We start from the raw sequence: 19,307 nt of genomic DNA, 5'->3' as shown, positions 1-19,307 counted from the left end.
AAACATACACCTAACATGCAATTTAGTAATACCACTCTTAGGTATTTATTCAAATGAAATAAAGATAGGTTCACACAAAACCTTGTATATATTTATTTGTACAATATGTGGCTTTATTCACATTCACCCCAAAATGGAAACAACACAAGTATCTTTCACTTGGTAAATTCATAAGCAAAATGTGGTATAGCCATAAATGGAATGTGCTCAGTCATGTCTGACTCTTTGCAACTCCATGGACTGTAGCCCACCAGGCTCCTCTGTCCATGGAATTTTCCAGGCAAGAATACTGGAGTGGGTTGCCATTTTCTTCTCCAGGGGATCTTCCTGACCCAGGGATCAAACTCGGCAGTGAAAGAGATTAAATTCTTGATATACACATCATGGACAAAGTTCAAATGCATCATGGGAAGTGAAAGAAGCCAGAGTCTATTTACATGACATTCTGGAAAAAGCAAGACTTAGGGTTGGAAAATAGATCAGTACTTTCTAGGAGCTGAAGGTGGGAAGAGGGGTTTACAAATGTGACTGAGAAACTTAGAGTCATAGAATAAGTTTACATTATAGAATACTACTGTATCTTGAATGTAATGTATCTGTTGAAATTTATAGAACTATACCAAAAAGGGTGATTTATTGTATGAATATTATGCCACAATAAAAATAAAAACAATTTAATTCTATTTAAAATCAGCTTAGGAAGAGGAAAGATACAAATTTATACATAAAAGAGACTACTCAACCATTGTGGAAACTATTTTTAGAAATAAATAACATCAATATTAATGTTTTCCAATTTTATTGAGGTATAACTACATTATGTATACTTAAAGTATTCAGTGTAATGATTTGATCTATGTATGTACTGTGAAATGATTCCCACAATAAAAAGGTAATTCATACCTATCACTTCACATTTTGTGTTTGTGTGGGAAAATGCTTAAGATTTACTCTCTTAACAAATTTCAAGTATACAACACAGTGCTATTAACTTTAGTCATCATGCTGTTCTTATTCATCTTATAACTGAAAGCTTATACCTTTTGACCAACATCTTCCCATTTCCTCTACCTCCCAAACCCTGGCAACCATCATTCTGCCCTCTATTTCTCTGAGTTTAACTTTTTTTTTTAGATTCCAGGTATAAGTGATTCAACACAGTATTTGTGGTTCTCTGACTGATTTATTTCACTTTGTATAATGCCCTCAAGGTCTGTCTATGATGTTGGACATGGCAGGATTTTCTTCTTTCTCATAGCTAAGTAGTATTCCATTGCATGTATGTATGCTACGTCTTCTTTATCCATTCATCTTTAGACAGACACTTAGGTTTGTTTCCATGCCTTGGCTATTGGGAATAATACTGCAGTGAACATAGGAGTGCAAATATATTTTCAAGATCCTGATTTCATTTCCTTCGGATATATACATGTAAGTAGGATTACTGGATCATATGGTAGTTCTGTTTTTAAATTTTTGAGCAATCGCCGTACTGTTTTCCATAGCGGCTGTACCAATTTACATTCCCACCAACAGCATACAAATATTGCCTTTCCTCTGTGTCCTTGCCAACACTTAGTCTCTTATCTTTTTGATAATAGCCATTCTAACAGATGAGGTGATAATATCTCATTGTAGTTTTGATTTACATTTCCCTGATGATTAGCAGTGTTGAGTGCCTTTTCATGTATTTGTTGGCCTTTTGTATACTTTCTTTGGAGAAATGCCTATTCAGGTCTGTGATGTCATGATTTATAATAGGAAACATGTATTTGGCCTTTGTCTCTATTTCTGGCACAGAGCTCTCAAAATCTTTGGCATTTTCTAAGTGATGAGAACATTAAAGGTGTCTCTTGATGATGTGACTTTTGGACTGAACCTAAGGATGGGGCTGGTTGCCAGGAAAACCAAACACTATTTAGAGGGTTGAACTTTCAGTCCCATATCCCTGACCTCTGGGGAAGTGTGAGGAGCTGGAGGTTGAGTCAGTGGCCAATGGCCAGTGCTTTAGTCAGTCATAATTACGTACTGAGGCTTTCATAAAAACCCCAAACGGACCGGGATTTGGAGAGCTTCCAGACTGGTGAATACATGGACATTCATGGCTTACTTGGAGAGGGCCTGGAAACTCTGAGTCCTTTCACCATACCTTGCCTTATGCATCTCTTCCTTCTGGTTCCTGAGTAATATACTTTTATAATAAACCAATAATCTAGATAGTAAGTGGGTTTCCAGAGTTCTGTGAGGTACTCTAGCAAATTAATAAAACCTGAGGAGGAGGTCTGGGAAACTGATCTATAGCCCATCTCTCAGAAGCTCAGATGACAAGCTGGACTTGTGGTTGGTGTCTGAAGTGCATGTTTTTATAGTGGGGGTAGGACAGTCTTGTAGGACTGAGCCCTTAACTTGTGAGATCTGACACCATCTTCAGATAGATAAGATAGGAATTCGGTTTCATTCTTTTGCACGTGGATATTCAGTTTTCCCAATCTCTTACAAAAGAGACTCTCCCCATTTTGCATTCTTGGTGCCTTTGTCAAAGATTTGTTGATTGTATATATGTGTGTTTATTTCTGTGCTATCTATCCTCTTCCATTAGTCTATGTGTCTTTTTTTTTTTATGCCAGTTCCATACCGTTTTGACTATTATTATTTAAAATCAGGAAGTATAATACCTCCAGTTTTATTCCTCTTTCTCAAGATTTCTTTGGCTATTGAGTCTTTGTGGCTTCTTATTTTTATTTTATCCATTTTGGCCACACTGCACAGTTTGTTGGATCTTAGTTCCCCGACCAGAGATTGAACCTGGGCCCATGGCGGTGAGAGCACTGAGTCTAACCACTGGACAGCCAGGGGATTCATTCCTTTTTTATTTTATTTGTAATAATTTTATACAGGCTGAGAATTCTGTCTACCAGCAGGAAGAAGGACCAAATTCAAGGGTCCAGAATTTTCCCCACATATTCTCATAATTCTTTCAGGCTTCAAAGGATTTCCATATGCATTGTGTCGTGTGATCCTCGAAACCACTTGTGAGGGTAGGCGGAACATCTAGATGGTCACTGTATAAAAGAGGTTCAGGTTAACTACTTGGCCAGTTATTTCCTGAAATGATACATATAGTCTGTTATTTTAACAAACCTTTATAAGGAGCCTAGTACTTGCTGGTCTTAGCTAAAGGCCCTTGCTCTGGACCTACTCACAATCTTGAAATCTCCATAGAAACCACTATGACCCCAAATAGATATGATTCCTAATATGACAGTTACAAACCCATACATGTCTCTAATGACACATATGACTTAAATGTTCACTGAAAATGTCCTCCAAATATAAGATAGAATTATATTATTGGAAGAATTAATATCTTAATTAGCATCTTAATTAAAATGCATTGATTTAGCACCTAGCATATACACAGCATTTGGAGAAGGCAATGACACCCTACTCCAGTACTCTTGTCTGGAATATCCCATGGACAGAGGAGCCTGGTAGGCTGCAGTCCATGGGGTCGCAAAGAGTCAGACACGACTAAGTGACTTCACTTTCACTTTTCACTTTCATGCATTGGAGAAGGAAATGGCAACCCACTCCAGTGTTCTTGCCTAGAGAATGCCAGGGACGGGGGAACCCGGTGGGCTGTCTATGGGGTCTCACAGAGTCGGACACGACTGAAGCGACTTAGCAGCAGCAGCATATACACAGCATCACCACGTAAGTATTGATTTGGTGCAAGTAGACTGCTAACTGCAAGCTGTTTGACTAGGGGAAGTATCTCTATCTTTCTAGTTGTAAATTTTCTCCTATATAAAGTAAGAAGATTAGGCATGGGATCACTAAATCCTAGATTAGACTTGAAGACATTAGTGATAGCTTAGGTGGTTGGAGAAGGAAGTGGCAACCCTCTCCAGTACTCTTGCCTGGAAAATCCCATGGACAGAGGAGTATGGTAGGCTACAGTCCATGGCGTCGCAAAGAGTCAGACACTACTGAGTGACTTCACTTTCACTTTCACTTATGGTGGTTGGTGTCAGGTTCGTGGCCTCCGAAGGAGAAAATTTCACTCTGGGACCAAAGACACAGTCTCAGTCACTCAGCTTTGTGCAGCAGAGATTTTGTTAAAGTGAAAGGATAGGGAAAGCTTCCTTTTATAAGGAACTGGAAGGGAGGTAGAAGAGTACCCACTTGGCTAGTATGAGCTGAGCATTATATACTTTTCAATTGGCTGCTGAGAATAGATAAAAAGAATACTTCAAGTCTGTAAAAGTTGTACCACACCCTTCTCCCACAACATACATCTTGAGACAACATCAGCAAAAGATTAGCCAGGAGGAACATGTTCCAGGCAACATGTCTCTGGGCTTTAGTAGTGCCAGTCTTGAGAAAGAACAAAATTCCAGTCAAGATATATTGTTATAATTACAGTCATTAACTCAGAGCCTGAGAAAAGCATTCCCATGAGTAAGATATATCATTGCAATATTTATATAGGGCTTAAGGGAAACATATCCTACGTGACTAAGGCAAAAGAATATCTGAAAGAATGCTTGCCTCCTCCTCAAGGGGCCTTGGACTCCCTATCAGTCTGCATAAGCTTTAACTCTCTCATTAGTGTGAAGTCATATTTAGCTTAGTGTAGACATAGATGGATAAGTATAGAAATAATTGTGTATTCATGAGTTAATATACACATATTTCCAAGCTCTGTCCACTGAAGGGCCTGGAAGCAATGATACCCCAGTAGCAATGAGCACACTTAACACAAAGTTTCTGATTTCTAATACCATTCTCTAGTGAGAGTAACCAGGACTCCTGAGAGAAATGGCTGTTCCTAAAACTGGGACAGGGAATGTACAGGATGAGTTTGGAGCATCTTGTAGTGCGAGAAAGTGAAGAAGTGCTTTAAAAAAACTAATGAGGGTATGTCAGAGGCAGCAGTGCAACAGTTCCGAATGGCTAAAGCTGGAATAATTTGAGCAATGGAATAAATAATGTAGTATTGGATTATAACCCATGTTATGAAATAAATATCCATGAATCCATACTGATATAAATAATTGAATAAACAAATACATGGGAGAGGATTCTTCCCATACAGAAGAACTATAAAAAAATTTATGTAGATACTCTGCCCTGAAGGACATGGATCATAACTCTTCAACCCTTAAGTATGGGCAGAGCCTAGTAACTTCCTTCCAAAGAATACAGTTTGGAAAAAAAGGAAAAAAAGAATAACTTTACAGTGGAGAAACTTAACAAACACAAGCTCAGCAGGTTAACATCATTAGAGGTAAGTGATTAATAGTACCCTTGGTGTGATGTGATGAGAATAGCACTTCATTTCTGTAGTTTTCCTCCTGACAAAGCAAAACCCTAGCCTAATCATGAGGGGAAAATATCAGACAAGCACAAATTAAGGGATAGTCTACAAAATACTCAGAGAAGGCAATGGCACCCCACTCCAGTACTCTTGCCTGGAAACTCTCATGGACCGAGGAGCCTGGTGGGCTGCAGTCCATGGGGTCGCTGAGAGTTGGACATGACTCAGTGACTTCACTTTCACTTTTCACTTTCATGCATTGGAGAAGGAAATGGCAACCCACTCCAGTGTTCTTGCCTGGAGAATCCCAGGGACGGGGGAGCCTGGTGGGCTGCCATCTATGGGGTCACAGAGTCGGACACGACTGAAGCGACTTAGCAGCAGCAGCAGCTACAAAATACTTAACTAGTACTCCTCAAAACTGTCAAGACCATCGAAAACAAGGAAAGTGTAAGAGACTGTCACAGTCTAAAGCAGCCTAATAATAAAGGGCATGTGATAGTCTAAGTGGGATCCTGCAATCGAAAACCAACATTAGGTATAAAGTAAAGAAATCAGAAATAAAATATGGAACTTAGGTCTTTCAAATTGTCAAGGTCCTGAAAGACAACAAAACACTGAAGAACTGATGAAGATTAGAGGAGATTAAGGATACATAACTACTAAATGTAATATAGGATCCTGGAACAAAAAAAGGAAATTGGTGGGAAAAGTGGTGACCGTTGAATACGCGGTTTAGTTAACAATGTTATATGAATGTTAATTTCCTTGTTCCTTTGTTGGTATGTAAAGTCTTGCCTTTAGGGAATTTGGGCAAAAGTTATGTAAGAAATCTTTGTTTTAGTTTTTCAACTTTTATGAAAGAATGACATCTGTTCCCCACCCCCCGCCCCAGAAAATGTAAAAAGTTACTAAAGCAATCCAAATAGTAAAACACAGATGTCCAGTGCTATGATCTTTCGTAAGAAGACTCTTCAAATGAGAGAATTTGCCCCAAAGAAATAGAGAAAAAGAATGCTCTGAAGAGAGCTTTAAAATAAGTTTATTTACAATCCACAAGGAAGGGAAGATGCTAGTTTGAATATACCCTGACTCCACACCACTCCCATCCTAACCTCTAACCATCCTTTCATCTATTGGTTCTGGCAGATAGTGGAGACCTCAGGATCAGTTTGAAGCCTGACAGAAAGAGTGGATACAGGTCTTCCTCACTATCTGGCTAAACCAGTGGTTCTTAAAATTTACCATGCAGTAGGAGGGCTTACTAAAATTTCTGATTCAGTAAGTCTGGGGTGGGATTTGAGAAGTTCTGTCACATTCCAGATGATGCTGATGTTTCTGGCTCAAGAGCCAAATTTTGAGAAACACTGGGCCAGGCAAGAGTCTGGAGACCAGTATTGGGGACTCTTAATAAAAGGCAATATGCAGGTAAGGGTCAGCTGACTCTTGGAACCATGATAGTGCTTCCCATATCCCCCAAAATAAAGAATTAAAACCAACCAGAATATGGGGAATAAATCTCCTGTACAGAAAACTTCCAAATAACTTATGTAGGTATTGCCCTCTCAAGGAGGGTATGACTCCAGGCCTGAGACTGTTTATCCTCAGGAAGGCCAGCTTGCATCCTTAAGCCATGTCTGGCGCCTGAGAATTTGGATTTTGGGAGGGTTCTTACCACCCTGATAAGAGTAGCTCCCTGAGACTAAACTGTATAACCATGTGGTTTTTGTTTTTTTTTTTTTATGCTTGTAAAGGAATTTGTCCATTTTCTGTGAATTATGGAATCTATTATATTTATTTCTTTTTGTTTTTGACTGTGCTGGGTCTTCACTGCTATGTCCAGGCTTTCTTTAGTTATGGTGGGCGGGGACTACTCTCAAGTTGCAGGGCACAGGGCTTCTCATTATGGTGGCTTCTCTTGTTGCAGAGCATGGGCTCTTGAGTGCAGGCTCAGTAGTCGTGGTGCATGGGTTTAGTTACCTTGTGGCATGTGGAATATTCCCAGACCAGGAATCGAACCTATGTCCCCTTCATTATCAAGTGGATTCTCAACCATTGAAGTCTAACCATGTGTTTTATATTGAACACCTGCTTTCCTTTTGGGAGCCTGGAATTTTGATATATGCTAGGCAGAGGGTGCCTATATAACTAGCCCTCATTACAAACCTCAGGCACTGAGTAGAAAGATGTGAAAATCTTCTGATTGCTTCTATCTTAGAGAAAAAAGAAGCAAGGTTCAGTAGTCATGAATTTAAGATGTCAGGTGGTATTTTTCTCTCGCCATATTTGAGTGTTTTAGTGAAGACACACAACAAAGGTAATACTCAAGCAAGTATGGGGGAAAGGGCAAAGGAATTGAGAGTGCGTGGTAGGGTATGGATTTAATGTTGGACCATGGGTTTTAGACCAGGTGGGTTAAGAAGTGAAGATAGAACAGGTTGATGGAGCTTCCCTGCTGGTCCAATGGTTAAGAATCTGCCTGCTAATGCAGGGGACATGGGTTCAGGCCCTGGTATGGGAATATCCCACATGTCGCAGAGCAGCTGAGCCCATGTGCCACACCTGCTGAAGCCTGCCGGCCTAGAGCCTGTGCTCTGCAACACAAGAAGCCATTGCAGTGAGAGGCTTCACACTGAGACCAAGAGTAGCCCAGCCCTGCCCTGAAGCAACTAGAGACAGAAAAGCCCACACAAAGCAACAAAGACCCAGAACAACGCACCCCCCCTCCCCCGCCCACCAAAAAAAGAGGAGGTTGATGGAGGGCACACAGGGAGTCGAAAAACTGTTGGAGTTAAGAGTACTGGAGTGAGTGTCCTGGAAAGATAAGAGATGTTTTCGGAGAGTAAGATACTTGAAATCAAGGTTTTGATGATAATGACATAGATAGATTATAAGATCATTGGGGTGAGAAGGTCATTGGGGTGAGAAGGTCATTGAACTGAGAGGCCAGGTGGTAAAGGTCTACTGCAACACTTATTCTCCCTTCCTCCTTAATATCAGAATCTTGATTCTTACCTGGGCACATTGCCTTTCTGTATAAGGACACATCTCCTAGCCTCTCTGGTAGCTAGATATATGTGACTAAATTCTCCCAATGAGATCCAAGTGGCAATGTTCTGTGGAAGGCAATGTTCTCCTAGGAAGTTGCCTTAAGAGAAAAGGAAACTATATTTTTCTTTCCTTTTGTGTAGAATGTCCATATAATGGCTGGAGCTCCAGCAGCCATCTTGGCCCATAAGACAGAGCCATAGGCTGATAGTGGAGCAGAAAGAGATGCTGTGGAGCTGCTATACCGTTTCAGGACTATCCTCCTCCAGAAATAAACTTTAACCTTGTTTAACCCACTGTTGGTTTGGGTTACTGTTACTAATCCTAACTAACACATTGGATGGGTGAAAGTGTTACTTACATAATTGTGGAAATCAACTACAGGATAAGGTCACACATCCATGTTCATAGCAGCATTATTCACAATAGCCAAAACATGGAAACAACCAAACTGTCCATTCGTGGAGAAATAAAGAATATGTGGTATATATACACAATGGTATAGTATTTAGCGATAAAAATAAAGGAAATCTTGCCTCTGCGACAACGTGGACCTTGAAGGCATTATGCTAAACGAAATAAGTAAGACAAAGAGAGAAATTGCATATGATCTCAGTTATATGTGGAAGCTAGAAAATAAAACACTTAAACTCACAGATGCACAGAGAAGATTGGTGGTTGGCAGAGGCAGGACATGGGAAAAATGGGTGAAGGAGGTCGTGGCTCAGGCATGTCTGACTCTTTGCAACCTCATGGACTATATAGCCTGCCAGGCTCCTCTGTCCATGGGGATTCTCCAGGCATGGGAATCATAGTGGATTCTTTACTGCCTGAGCCATCAGAGAAGCCCCTAAAGGTAAATACTTCCAGTTGTAAAATAAGTCCTGGGGATATAACGTACACCATGGTGACTATAATTAACAATATTCTGTTGTACGTTTGAAAGTTGCTAACAGAGTAGATCTTCAAAGTTCTCACCACAAGAAAAAAATTTTTATTAACTATTTGTGGTGATAGATCTTAACTATACTAACTGTGGTGATCACTTAATAATATATGCATAAATCATTATATTGTACATTTGAAACTAACATAATGCATGTCAGTTATATATCAATAAAAAATTGAGGTTAAAAAAAAACTGCTGAAAAAATCAACTACAGGAGTAATTATATAGAGAGAAAGGTAGAAAGCTTGGTGCCCAAATCTTCCCTGAATGAAGAGTAAACAGGAGGTCTCTAAATAACTTCAAACAGAAGAGATAGTGGGTGCTTTAAAGAAGGTGGGGAATGTGACAAAACGTGAAAAACCAGTAGTGAGGACCAGGACAGCAAGCAGGATCAAGGAAGACATGTCCCTCATCTTCTTTCCTGTGCTGAGATTGACTTTTTAAACCCTGCGTTTGATCAAGGAAATAAGTTATAGATAAGACATATCACTTGTGTTTCAAACCAAATGGAATATTAGAGATGACCTACTGACTCAGATCAAAGATTTATACGTGCTTGGCCCACAAACATTTCAAAGTGTTAAGAACCCCTTAATCTCCTGATCACTTTTTAATAAAATGGTAAAGTATTATTCACTATTTTATTTACTTTTTAAAAAACTCATACTGTTATCTCCCATGTTGAATTTATTTAATTAACTAATCACTAATTTACTGAGGTCTTACCATGTTTCAGACACTATATTGGGCATTGCTAAGCTATGTCACTTCAGTCATGTCCGACTCTGTGCGACCCCATAGACGGCAGCCCACCAGGCTCCCCTGTCCCTGGGATTCTCCAGGCAAGAACACTGGACTGGGTTGCCATTTCCTTCTCCAATGCATGAAAGTAAAAAGTGAAAGTGAAGTCGCTCAGTTGTGTCCGACTCCTAGTGACTACATGGACTGCAGCCCACCAGGCCCCTCCGTCCATGGGGTTTTCCAGGCAAGAGTACTGGAGTGGGTTGCCATAGGAACATACAAATTAATTATAAAGTATCTTCCTTGAAGGAATTTACTAGTTCAAAGAAGAACTTGGTGAGGGAAACAATTGATATTATGTAGTGTGACTGTGATATTCATCATGTATAATTGAGCAAGATACCAAGTGTGGTGCAGTCACCAGTTTCATCCTGGAAATCAAGAGATTTCTGGAAGAGATAACAGATAAAGTGAATCTTGAAGGTGAAATATGAAATAGGCTGGAACATGTAACAAGAGGCGGGTACAGCATGAGAGTGTATATAGAAGCATGGTGAAAACACAGCACTTTGGTAAATTCCAATAAGCAGTCTGGAGGATGTTTATATAGTATATTTTATATTACTATTGATAAAATTAACAATGCAGAGATCCAATATTGAGTAAAATTATCTCATTCATGAATGTACTTGTCATTAATATATCATACAATTTGCTAGTGGAGATGACTGTCTTAATATATTCAGCTACAAGAAAGAAATTAACTGAGTATTTTAAGAAAATGTGTCTTTTGACCTTATATTACCATTTTCTCCTCTCTACAACTGTAGCCTATACTTACTCAGCAAAGGAAAAAAATTGCTATAGTAAGTTATAGTGTGCTTTATTAAAACAGCTTAATTTGTAGACTAATCAAGGGAAAAGATAGTAATTTAAATGAATGGTACTGTCCAATATAACTTCTCCCCTGAGAAAATTTCACTAGATTATGGCTCTGGGTCAAATCCTGAACCAAAGGAATATGTTTCTTTTTTATTTAATAATTTAAAATTTTTAGAAAAGTTTTAAGAAAAACTTGGGAAGATAGTATAGGGTTCCTGTATATCCCACATCCAATTTATTTTATTGTTAACATTTTACATTACTGTGGCACATTTGTCACAACCAATAAACCAATCAGGACACTGTTATTAAACAAAATCCATAGTTTATTAACACTTCTTCCATTTTCTGTTACTTGTCCTTTTTATTTTCCAAGACCCATCCAAGACACATTACATGTAGACATCCGGTCTCCTTAGGCTCCTCTATACTACAGCCGTTTCAGACCTTCCTTTTTCTTTTATGAGCTTGACAGTTTTGAGATGGTCAGGCATTTTGTAAGATATTCTTGAACGTGGGTTTGTCTGATGTTTTTCTCATGGGTAGACTGGGTTATGGTTTTAGGGAGGAAGACCATAGATGTAAAGTACCTTTCTCATCACATCATATCAAGAGTACATACTGTCAACATGACTTCACTGTTGATGTTAATCTTGATCACCCAGTTGAGGTAGTGTTTGTCTGATTTCTCCACTGCGAAGTTAATTCTCCCCCTTTTCATATTGTTCTCTTTGGAAGGAACAGCCTATACTTAAGGAATGCGTAATTATGATTCCACACTCCTTGAGGGTAGTGTAGTTATGTAAATATTTGAAATTCTTCCTATGGGAGTTTTGTCTATTCTGCCCTATTTATTACTCAATCACTTATTTATATCAGTATGGACTCATGGGCATTTTTTATACTTTATATTATAATCCACTACTACTGAGGCAGGAGATAGATTACCACACCCCCACCCCACCCAGTGAAGTGATTGGAGATTTATTCCCTGTGGACTGAAACACCAAAACAAGAATATCTTTTCAAAGGAGGAGGCTGAGCCCTGCCCAGGCCCTGTATTTCTCATTCTTGAAGTCAGGAGACCTTCCTGACCACACATTCACAGAAAGTCCCCTTGAAGGGGAGTGCTAAGGGATGCTTCACCCATAGGCCTTTTCCATAGAATCCATCTTGGCACACATGGGAGGATCTGAGATATACCAAATATTGACACCGATCCAGGCAAATCAAAACGAATGGCTAAAAGAAACTACAAGAAATGCCGCATAAAAATAATTCAAATTGCCACGAAGGCACAGCTTAGGGACTGTCTCTCTAAGTGTGTCCATGTATTTATCCACACATATGGTACTCTTTTTCTTCCTAATAAATACTGGTTTCACTACTTGCTCTCTTTGTGGGAATTCTTTTATGCAAAGCTGAAGAGCCAGGGCCTTGTCACTGACAACTGGCCTAGTGGCTAGGATTTGGTGCTTTCAACATCATGATCCAGCTTTAATCTCTGGCTGGGAAACAAAACCCTATTTCAAGCTGCTGCAGGCCTAGGCCACTCGAGATCACTAGATTATTTATACTGTTATTCAGCTTTGGCCACTGGGACCGTTTTCAGTTCGTTCCTGTGTCCCTATGACATACTCCCACCAGTTTGCTTTTTGAGCACTTCCTTACTTTCTGGTACTACAAAAAAGCTTTCTCTCTCTCTCTTTTTTTTTTTTTTGTATAATATAATTAAGAAAATGATATTACTTTTTAATATTATTACAAAAGAAAGATGTGGTAAATTGCAGATGATGACTGCAACCATGAAATTAAAAGACGCTTACTCCTTGGAAGGAAAGTTATGACCAACCTAGATAGCATATTCAAAAGCAGAGACATTACTTTGTCAACAAAGGTCCATCTAGTCAAGGCTATGGTTTTTCCAGTGGTCATGTATGGATGTGAGAGTTGGACTGTGAAGAAAGCTGAGCGCCGAAGAATTGATGCTTTTGAACTGTGGTGTTGGAGAAGACTCTTGAGAGTCCCTTGGACTGCAAGGAGATCCAACCTGTCCATTCTAAAGGAGATCAGCCCTGGGTGTTCTTTGGAAGGAATGATGCTAAAGCTGAAATTCCAGTACTTTGGCCACCTCATGGGAGGAGTTGACTCATTGGAAAAGACCCTGATGCTGGGAGGGATTGGGGGCAGGAGAAGAAGGGGACGACCGAGGATGAGATGGCTGGATGGCATCACCGACTCGACGGATGTGAGTCTGAGTGAACTCTGGGAGTTGGTGATGGACAGGGAGGCCAGGCGTGCTGCGATTCATGGGGTCGCAAAGAGTCGGACACGACTGAGCGACTGAACTGAACTGAATCAGTAACTGGGGCTTCCCAGATGACTCAGCAGCAAAGAATTCACCTGCAATCCAGGAGACACTGAAGATATGGATTTGATCCCTGGTGGGAAGATCCCCTGGAGAAGGAAATGGCAACCCACTCCAGTATTCTTGCCTGGGAAATCCCATGGACAGAGAAGCCTGGTGGGTTACAGTCCATAGGGTCAAAAGAGTCGGACATGATTTAGTGACTAAAGGACGACAACAAAATCAGTAACTAGGGCTTTGTATCTTGAGTTTGTTTTGAGTTCACTTTCGTATTCACATCTGACTTTTAGCTTGGTTTACGATGATGGGTTTTTTTTTGTTTGTTTTTTTTTTGGTAAACTTTCATATTATACATAAAGTGAGAGAATCAATCAACTTAAAAGTACATGCTTTTGATTTAAACAGGAAAGTGGAGTATTTATTACTGATAAGTAGGAATTATGTTGTCAAAGGACTATTAATTCAACAAACTTACATGCTAAAAGAGGAAAATGTATATGTTAAAAGAAGGCAATGAAAAAGAAGTGGCTTTTCATTTACTCTTGCACTAGAATAGTCTACAGATTAGAAAATGCTAGGTCCATTTTAGAGAACTTACTGTATAGCAAAAAGAACTCTATTCAGTGCTCTGTGGTGACCTAAATGGGGAAGAAAATCCAAAAACAGAGGGGACATATGTATACATATAGCTGATTCACTTTGCTGTACAGTAGAAACTAACAAAATATTGTAAAGCAACTACTCCAATTTAAAAAAAAGATACTAGGTCCATTTTAATAGAGGATAAATCCCAAGTATCACAAGAATCCCGGAAGGCAAAAGGCCTTCTCATTCTTAAAAAGTTTTTCCACAGGCAAAATAGCAGGGAATTGTGCAAATATTAATAGTGATACAATTAAGAAGAAGTTGTAGTTCTCACACTGCTGGTTCTCTTATTTATATTGGGAAAGAAAATAATTTCTAATGTTGTTTCTTCAGTTGTTCAAACTTATTCTTTTGTTAAGGAATAGACAGCAATCCCAAAATGTATCACACAACAGCATCTTTATGAACACACATCTGATTAGTCCATCCAGTACCTTTCTTCATGAAATTCCATGTGCCCAACAATTAACACTTAGTTAACTTCTCTGAGGCACAAAAACAGAGCAACTCTTCTATGGATGAGAAAACAGAATCAACAGCAGCTCTTGGACATAAACTGGAGTCCCTGGTTTTCATTTCATTTGCTTTGTTTTTCACAACTTGCAATTTCTGACATAACTGTTAAAAGTAGAATACCCCTGTATTTAGTTATCATCATTTTTAATTTATTACATAACTGACCTCTTTGAATCACCTTGCCTTTCTGTGTGTGGGAGGGTATGGAGGGAAGAAAGTGGGAGCTGGGGGATGGGGGAGGAAACCTAGTCACATTTGTACCTCATACTATCGCAGTTGATGACTACTTAGCACCGTTCCTAAGATAAAGTCTTGTATCCTAATATGAGAACTGAGAGATCAAAAAGGACTGGACCACTAATTTAAAAATCTCAGTTTTTCCAGTCAGATTGAGCCTGTTGGCAGCTGCTAGATTGTTAGAATGGTCCATGAGCTTAGATAGTTGAAGGTAGTTCTCATTGAGAAAATAGAGATGTGTTACTTAGGGGAAAAGAATAAAAATGACCAGGTATCAGATATACTAGTGAATAGATAGTGAAACAAAATGTTTAAGTATCTATATATCTTATCTTAGGTGTGTACAACAATTATAAGACAATTTTTTCTCTTATCTCTCAGGAAAAATACATTTAGTTATATATTAAAAACAACAAAAGATTCAGCTTCTAGTAGAAAATACTGTCAGAAGCACAGTTACATGGAGTCCCCATTTCTTATGTAGATATTGGCTTATATTCCCCACCATAATATTTGGTAAATGACAGCACACATTTATTAAGTACCTGCCACATGCCAGGAATTCTGCTAAAGAGAAACAAAGATGACTAAAAGAGTATCTAAGCTCATGGTCCAGGAATTACTGGGAGGAAAAAAGTAATGAGTCATAAGAGTAAGGGAAGTAAGTCAGTACAAATGAAATGCTGAGATTTCACTGAAGGGAAAAGAGGAAAAAGAATGAATGCTTTGGAAAGAGAAAGAAAAGTAGATTTCTGGGCAATATGAAATATCTCTTTTTGGGCAGTGAACGTTGTTCAATCTTGTCAGGCTCCAAAGGCATCTGTAGATTCAGCTTTCAAAAAAAACTGGGACAAACATGAGAACGGAACAGCTACAGATAGGTCATAACTATGGCAACGAAAACAACAGCCAGCATAACCTTGGCCATTGTTATTGTCGAAGTGTTAGAATTATCGGTTTCAACTATTCTTGTCATTAGTGGCTTCTTGATCCGATCTTGTGTCGTGAGGATCACTTTTCGAGCTCCATCCCACTTTCCAGGACCCTGTAGACGATACTGGATTGGAGTACAGGGTCCCCAAAATAACTGGAATGCCAGTTTGGGGTCAGTGAAGGCCAGGGACAGAAGATTGGGCTTGACGCCCACCAGATCAGCAAGCTCATCCATGGTACCTATATAGTCTCCCTGAATGGTATGGCGTTGGCTTTCCACATACCTGAAGCAGAGAAGACAGAAACCATGGCCTATTAACAATTCAATCAATCAGTGCTTTTTGAGTATCTGCTATTGGCTCAATATTGGGATAGGAACTATAGAAAACAGAGAAGAAAGAAAAGACACTGTCTCTATCCTTAAGGACCTTATAATCTACTGGAGTAGATAGGTACATATGAAACAGAGAAGAATTTAAGACTTTGTTAAATCATGTGGTTTTAGGCTGATAAATATAGAAATGTAGAGGAGGGTAGTTGAAACAGAGCTATGATAAGTTTTTGAAGGATGTGGAAGAAATAGATAAAGGGAGAACAAAGAGGAGAGCATTACAAGTCAAGGGAATGGCACAGTAAAGGAAGAAAGCAAGAATGAGTATAGAATGTGAGCACAGAATATTCGTGGGCACTACCTACAGCAGAGGAAGAATGTTGTAGAAAATAAGGGTGGATATATGGAAGCAAACATAGCAGATCGAGATACAGAGGACTCCGATGTTGTCAGAAAGAACCCACCACAAAAATTCTCAAGTTTGGGATCCTCAGTTGTTTCATGAGGGAGGTGGTAGTAGAGTCCAAAGGGCAGGACTTCCCAGGACCAACATTAATTTGGAATCCTGAAAGGAGGGGGAGGATGACTTATCCTACAAGGCTCCTCCAAATGGAGCCAGATGGAATGATTATGGCAAGTGCAGATTTGAAGAGCAAAATGGGCTTTTGGGAGAGAAAATGTGATAACAGTACAATACCTATGTGAAAAGTGCATGCTAAGTTGCTTCAGTCGTGTCCAACTCTTTGCGACCCTAGGGACTGTAGCCCACCAGGCTCCTCTGTCCATGGGGTTCTCCAGGCAAGAATACTGGAGGGGGTTGCCGTGCCCTCCTCCAGGGGATCTTCTCAACCCAGGGATTGAACCCACATCTCTTACATCTCCTGCACTGGCAGGTGGGTTCTTTACTGCTAGTGCCATCGGGGAAGCCAGTGGGATTTAAAGAGCTAATTGATGCCTTTCTCTTTTTACTTTCTATAAAAAGAAAAAAAGAAAGAAAGAACAGTGGGGCAGAAAAGAAATAAGAGAAAAGTCAAGTCAGGTTAACTGCGATTAGATGGGCTTACTAGAAATCCAAAAAGGACAGGAAAAGGGACTTCCCTGGCAGCCCAGTGGTTAAAACTCTGCACTTCCAATGCAAGGGGAGGAGAGAGGGGGGAAGGAGAGTATGGGTTCAATCCCTGGTCCGGGAACTAAGATCCCACATGCTGTACAGCGAAAAATTTTTTTAAAAAAATAAAAATAGAAATGCCAAAAGAAACTATAAAAAACAGGGCAGGAAAAATGATAGAAAATAAATTTGAAATAGAACTGGTAAGATAGAATTCCTGAGGAACTGATAGATAGGCAAAGGAATTTATGAAATGGGACTAAAGTTTAGAAGAGAAGAAGGTAAGACAGGAAATAATTTGAGAGCTTTCCCTTATGGGTGTTATGTTAGCTCATGGGTTTACAGGCATGTAGTGGGTCAACAGCTGTAGTATTCAGGAAGATGTCACAGAGATTACGCTAGTACCTGCTTTGTAGGATTGTTTCCAGAATTAAATAAACTCATACATGTAAAACATTTAGTATTTGCACAAAGTTGACCCTCAATAAAAGTTAAATATTATCCTTAGGAACTCACAGTCGGAAGGTAAGTCAAAGGAAAGAAAGGAGGAAAATTGAAATGGGGTAATAATAAATATATTTAAATAATATAATAAATATAATACATGATATAAATATAATATTTGATAATAAATACATACTAAATAATAAATATAAATTATTTAAATAATATAATATTGTGACCCTATGGACTCTAGCCCACCAGGCTCCTCTGTCCATGGAATTCTCCAGGCAAAAATACTGGAGTGGGTGGCCATTCCCTTCTCGAGGGGATCTTTCCAACCCAGGGATGGAACTCAAGTCTCCTGCACTGCAGGCAGATTCTTCACCATCTGAGCCACCTAGGAAGCCCAATAATAATATAATTAATAATAAAAATAATAAATAGTGCCGGGGAAAGAAAGCACTCCAAGAAGGAAGAGGTGTTGAAAAGCACCAAAGTCAGTAGTGAAAGAAAAATTAAGTTGTTCATGGATGACTCTTAAGAGAGCAATTGCAGGAATAAGGATGGAAGTTACAATGGAGGGAGAAAAGGGTGTCAATTTAGAGCAAGTAATACAGAATGTTTCTACTGTTGAAGTTTGGCAGTGAAAGGAAGGAGGAAAACAGGAGGGCAACCTAGAAAGTGTATCAGGGTTAAATAAAAACTTTCTCTTCCTCCCAGAAGGGAGGGTTACACTGGTATAATCATATAACCACATCTTTGGGCATGGGGTGATTGTGCCTCTCTGACTTTTAGGACTTGATCAACATCAACTTTGTTCAAATAAAAATCCCCCGGTGAATAAGTTTAAGTTCTGAAATTCAGATTGCTAAATAAGCACTAAGCAGCTAGCTGATGGTACCACCTTCCCAGATCATATAGACTGTTCATACCAAGAGCTACTGTGGCCTGAGTATGCTGTCACAGGCCAGCCAGCAAATGACCTCTGCAGAACTGCAAGTCTACCTACAGATTTGTAATTTGACCATATCTACCCCTCATTAATTCATTGCTGCCCCTCCTTTCTCTGGCAGCTCTAACAGCCCTTCAAGTAATTCTTGCCAAAATCACATACCTGCTTTCCCCTCCATGTGCTTTTTCCTACTTGACTTTTCTTTTAGACCTTACACATAGGATTTTCTTAAGCTCTTCTCTCCTTTCCCATCCATACTCAAATCATTTGGTGGTATTTCTCTATTCTGTTGTCACAAACTATTATTTCCTTTCCTTCAAAATATCTAAATCCTTAAATGAACACAAGGAAAATAAATATAGTACAACAACATTGCTCTTATTAAGAATTGAGTGGGAAAAATTGGGAGAATTCTTACTGTTTTGCCATATCCTCTTGAACCTTAGCTATTTCTGTCATCATTTCACTTTGTGGGGGCAATGTCTTTAACCCTAAAGAGGAAAAAAAAAATTTTAAGTGTAAAATTACCTCAGTGTGAATAATAATCCTATTAACAATTACCATGCTATGGAGAATTCAAAGGAATACAGGCTAGTTTTCTGTACCAAGGACGTTACACATGCAGTTTTGATCACCTTACCCTTCCACCATCAGAATATAACCATATTAACTTCGGTAGCTTAATGTTTCCCACTTTGTCTTTGGAGGAAATTTCTCCTAATCTGCTTCCCAACCAATATCTTCCTCCTCCCTAAAATAGTCTTTCAACTGGGAAATGAGATGTGGACATGAGAAAATGATAAAAGGTATATGAAAAATTAGGTTCAAAGTAA

The 19,307-nt window shown here is 39.2% G+C and overlaps 1 protein-coding gene across 7 annotated transcripts in view; it reads right to left on the bottom strand.

Moving 5' to 3' along the window:
• FMO5 (flavin containing dimethylaniline monoxygenase 5) overlaps positions 1 to 19,307 on the bottom strand; it is a 55,066-nt gene that overhangs the window by 2,750 nt on the left and 33,009 nt on the right. For 6 of the 7 annotated variants that reach the window (XM_040230880.1, XM_040230886.1, XM_040230881.1 and 3 more), the window contains exons 8-9: positions 18,893 to 18,965; positions 13,680 to 15,923 (exon numbers count right to left, since the gene is read on the bottom strand). In XM_040230880.1, the coding sequence (XP_040086814.1) occupies positions 15,578 to 15,923; positions 18,893 to 18,965 (419 nt within the window). In that variant the 3' untranslated portion in view covers positions 13,680 to 15,577. Of the gene's footprint in view, positions 1 to 13,679; positions 15,924 to 18,892; positions 18,966 to 19,307 lie in introns of those variants that run through there. The other variant, XM_040230887.1, reaches the window with a different exon arrangement.

The sequence above is a fragment of the Oryx dammah genome, unplaced genomic scaffold (genome assembly GCF_014754425.2).
Source record: "Oryx dammah isolate SB20612 unplaced genomic scaffold, SCBI_Odam_1.1 HiC_scaffold_28, whole genome shotgun sequence".
Taxonomy (NCBI): domain Eukaryota; kingdom Metazoa; phylum Chordata; class Mammalia; order Artiodactyla; family Bovidae; genus Oryx; species Oryx dammah.
This window is presented reverse-complemented; position numbering and strand designations above follow the sequence as displayed.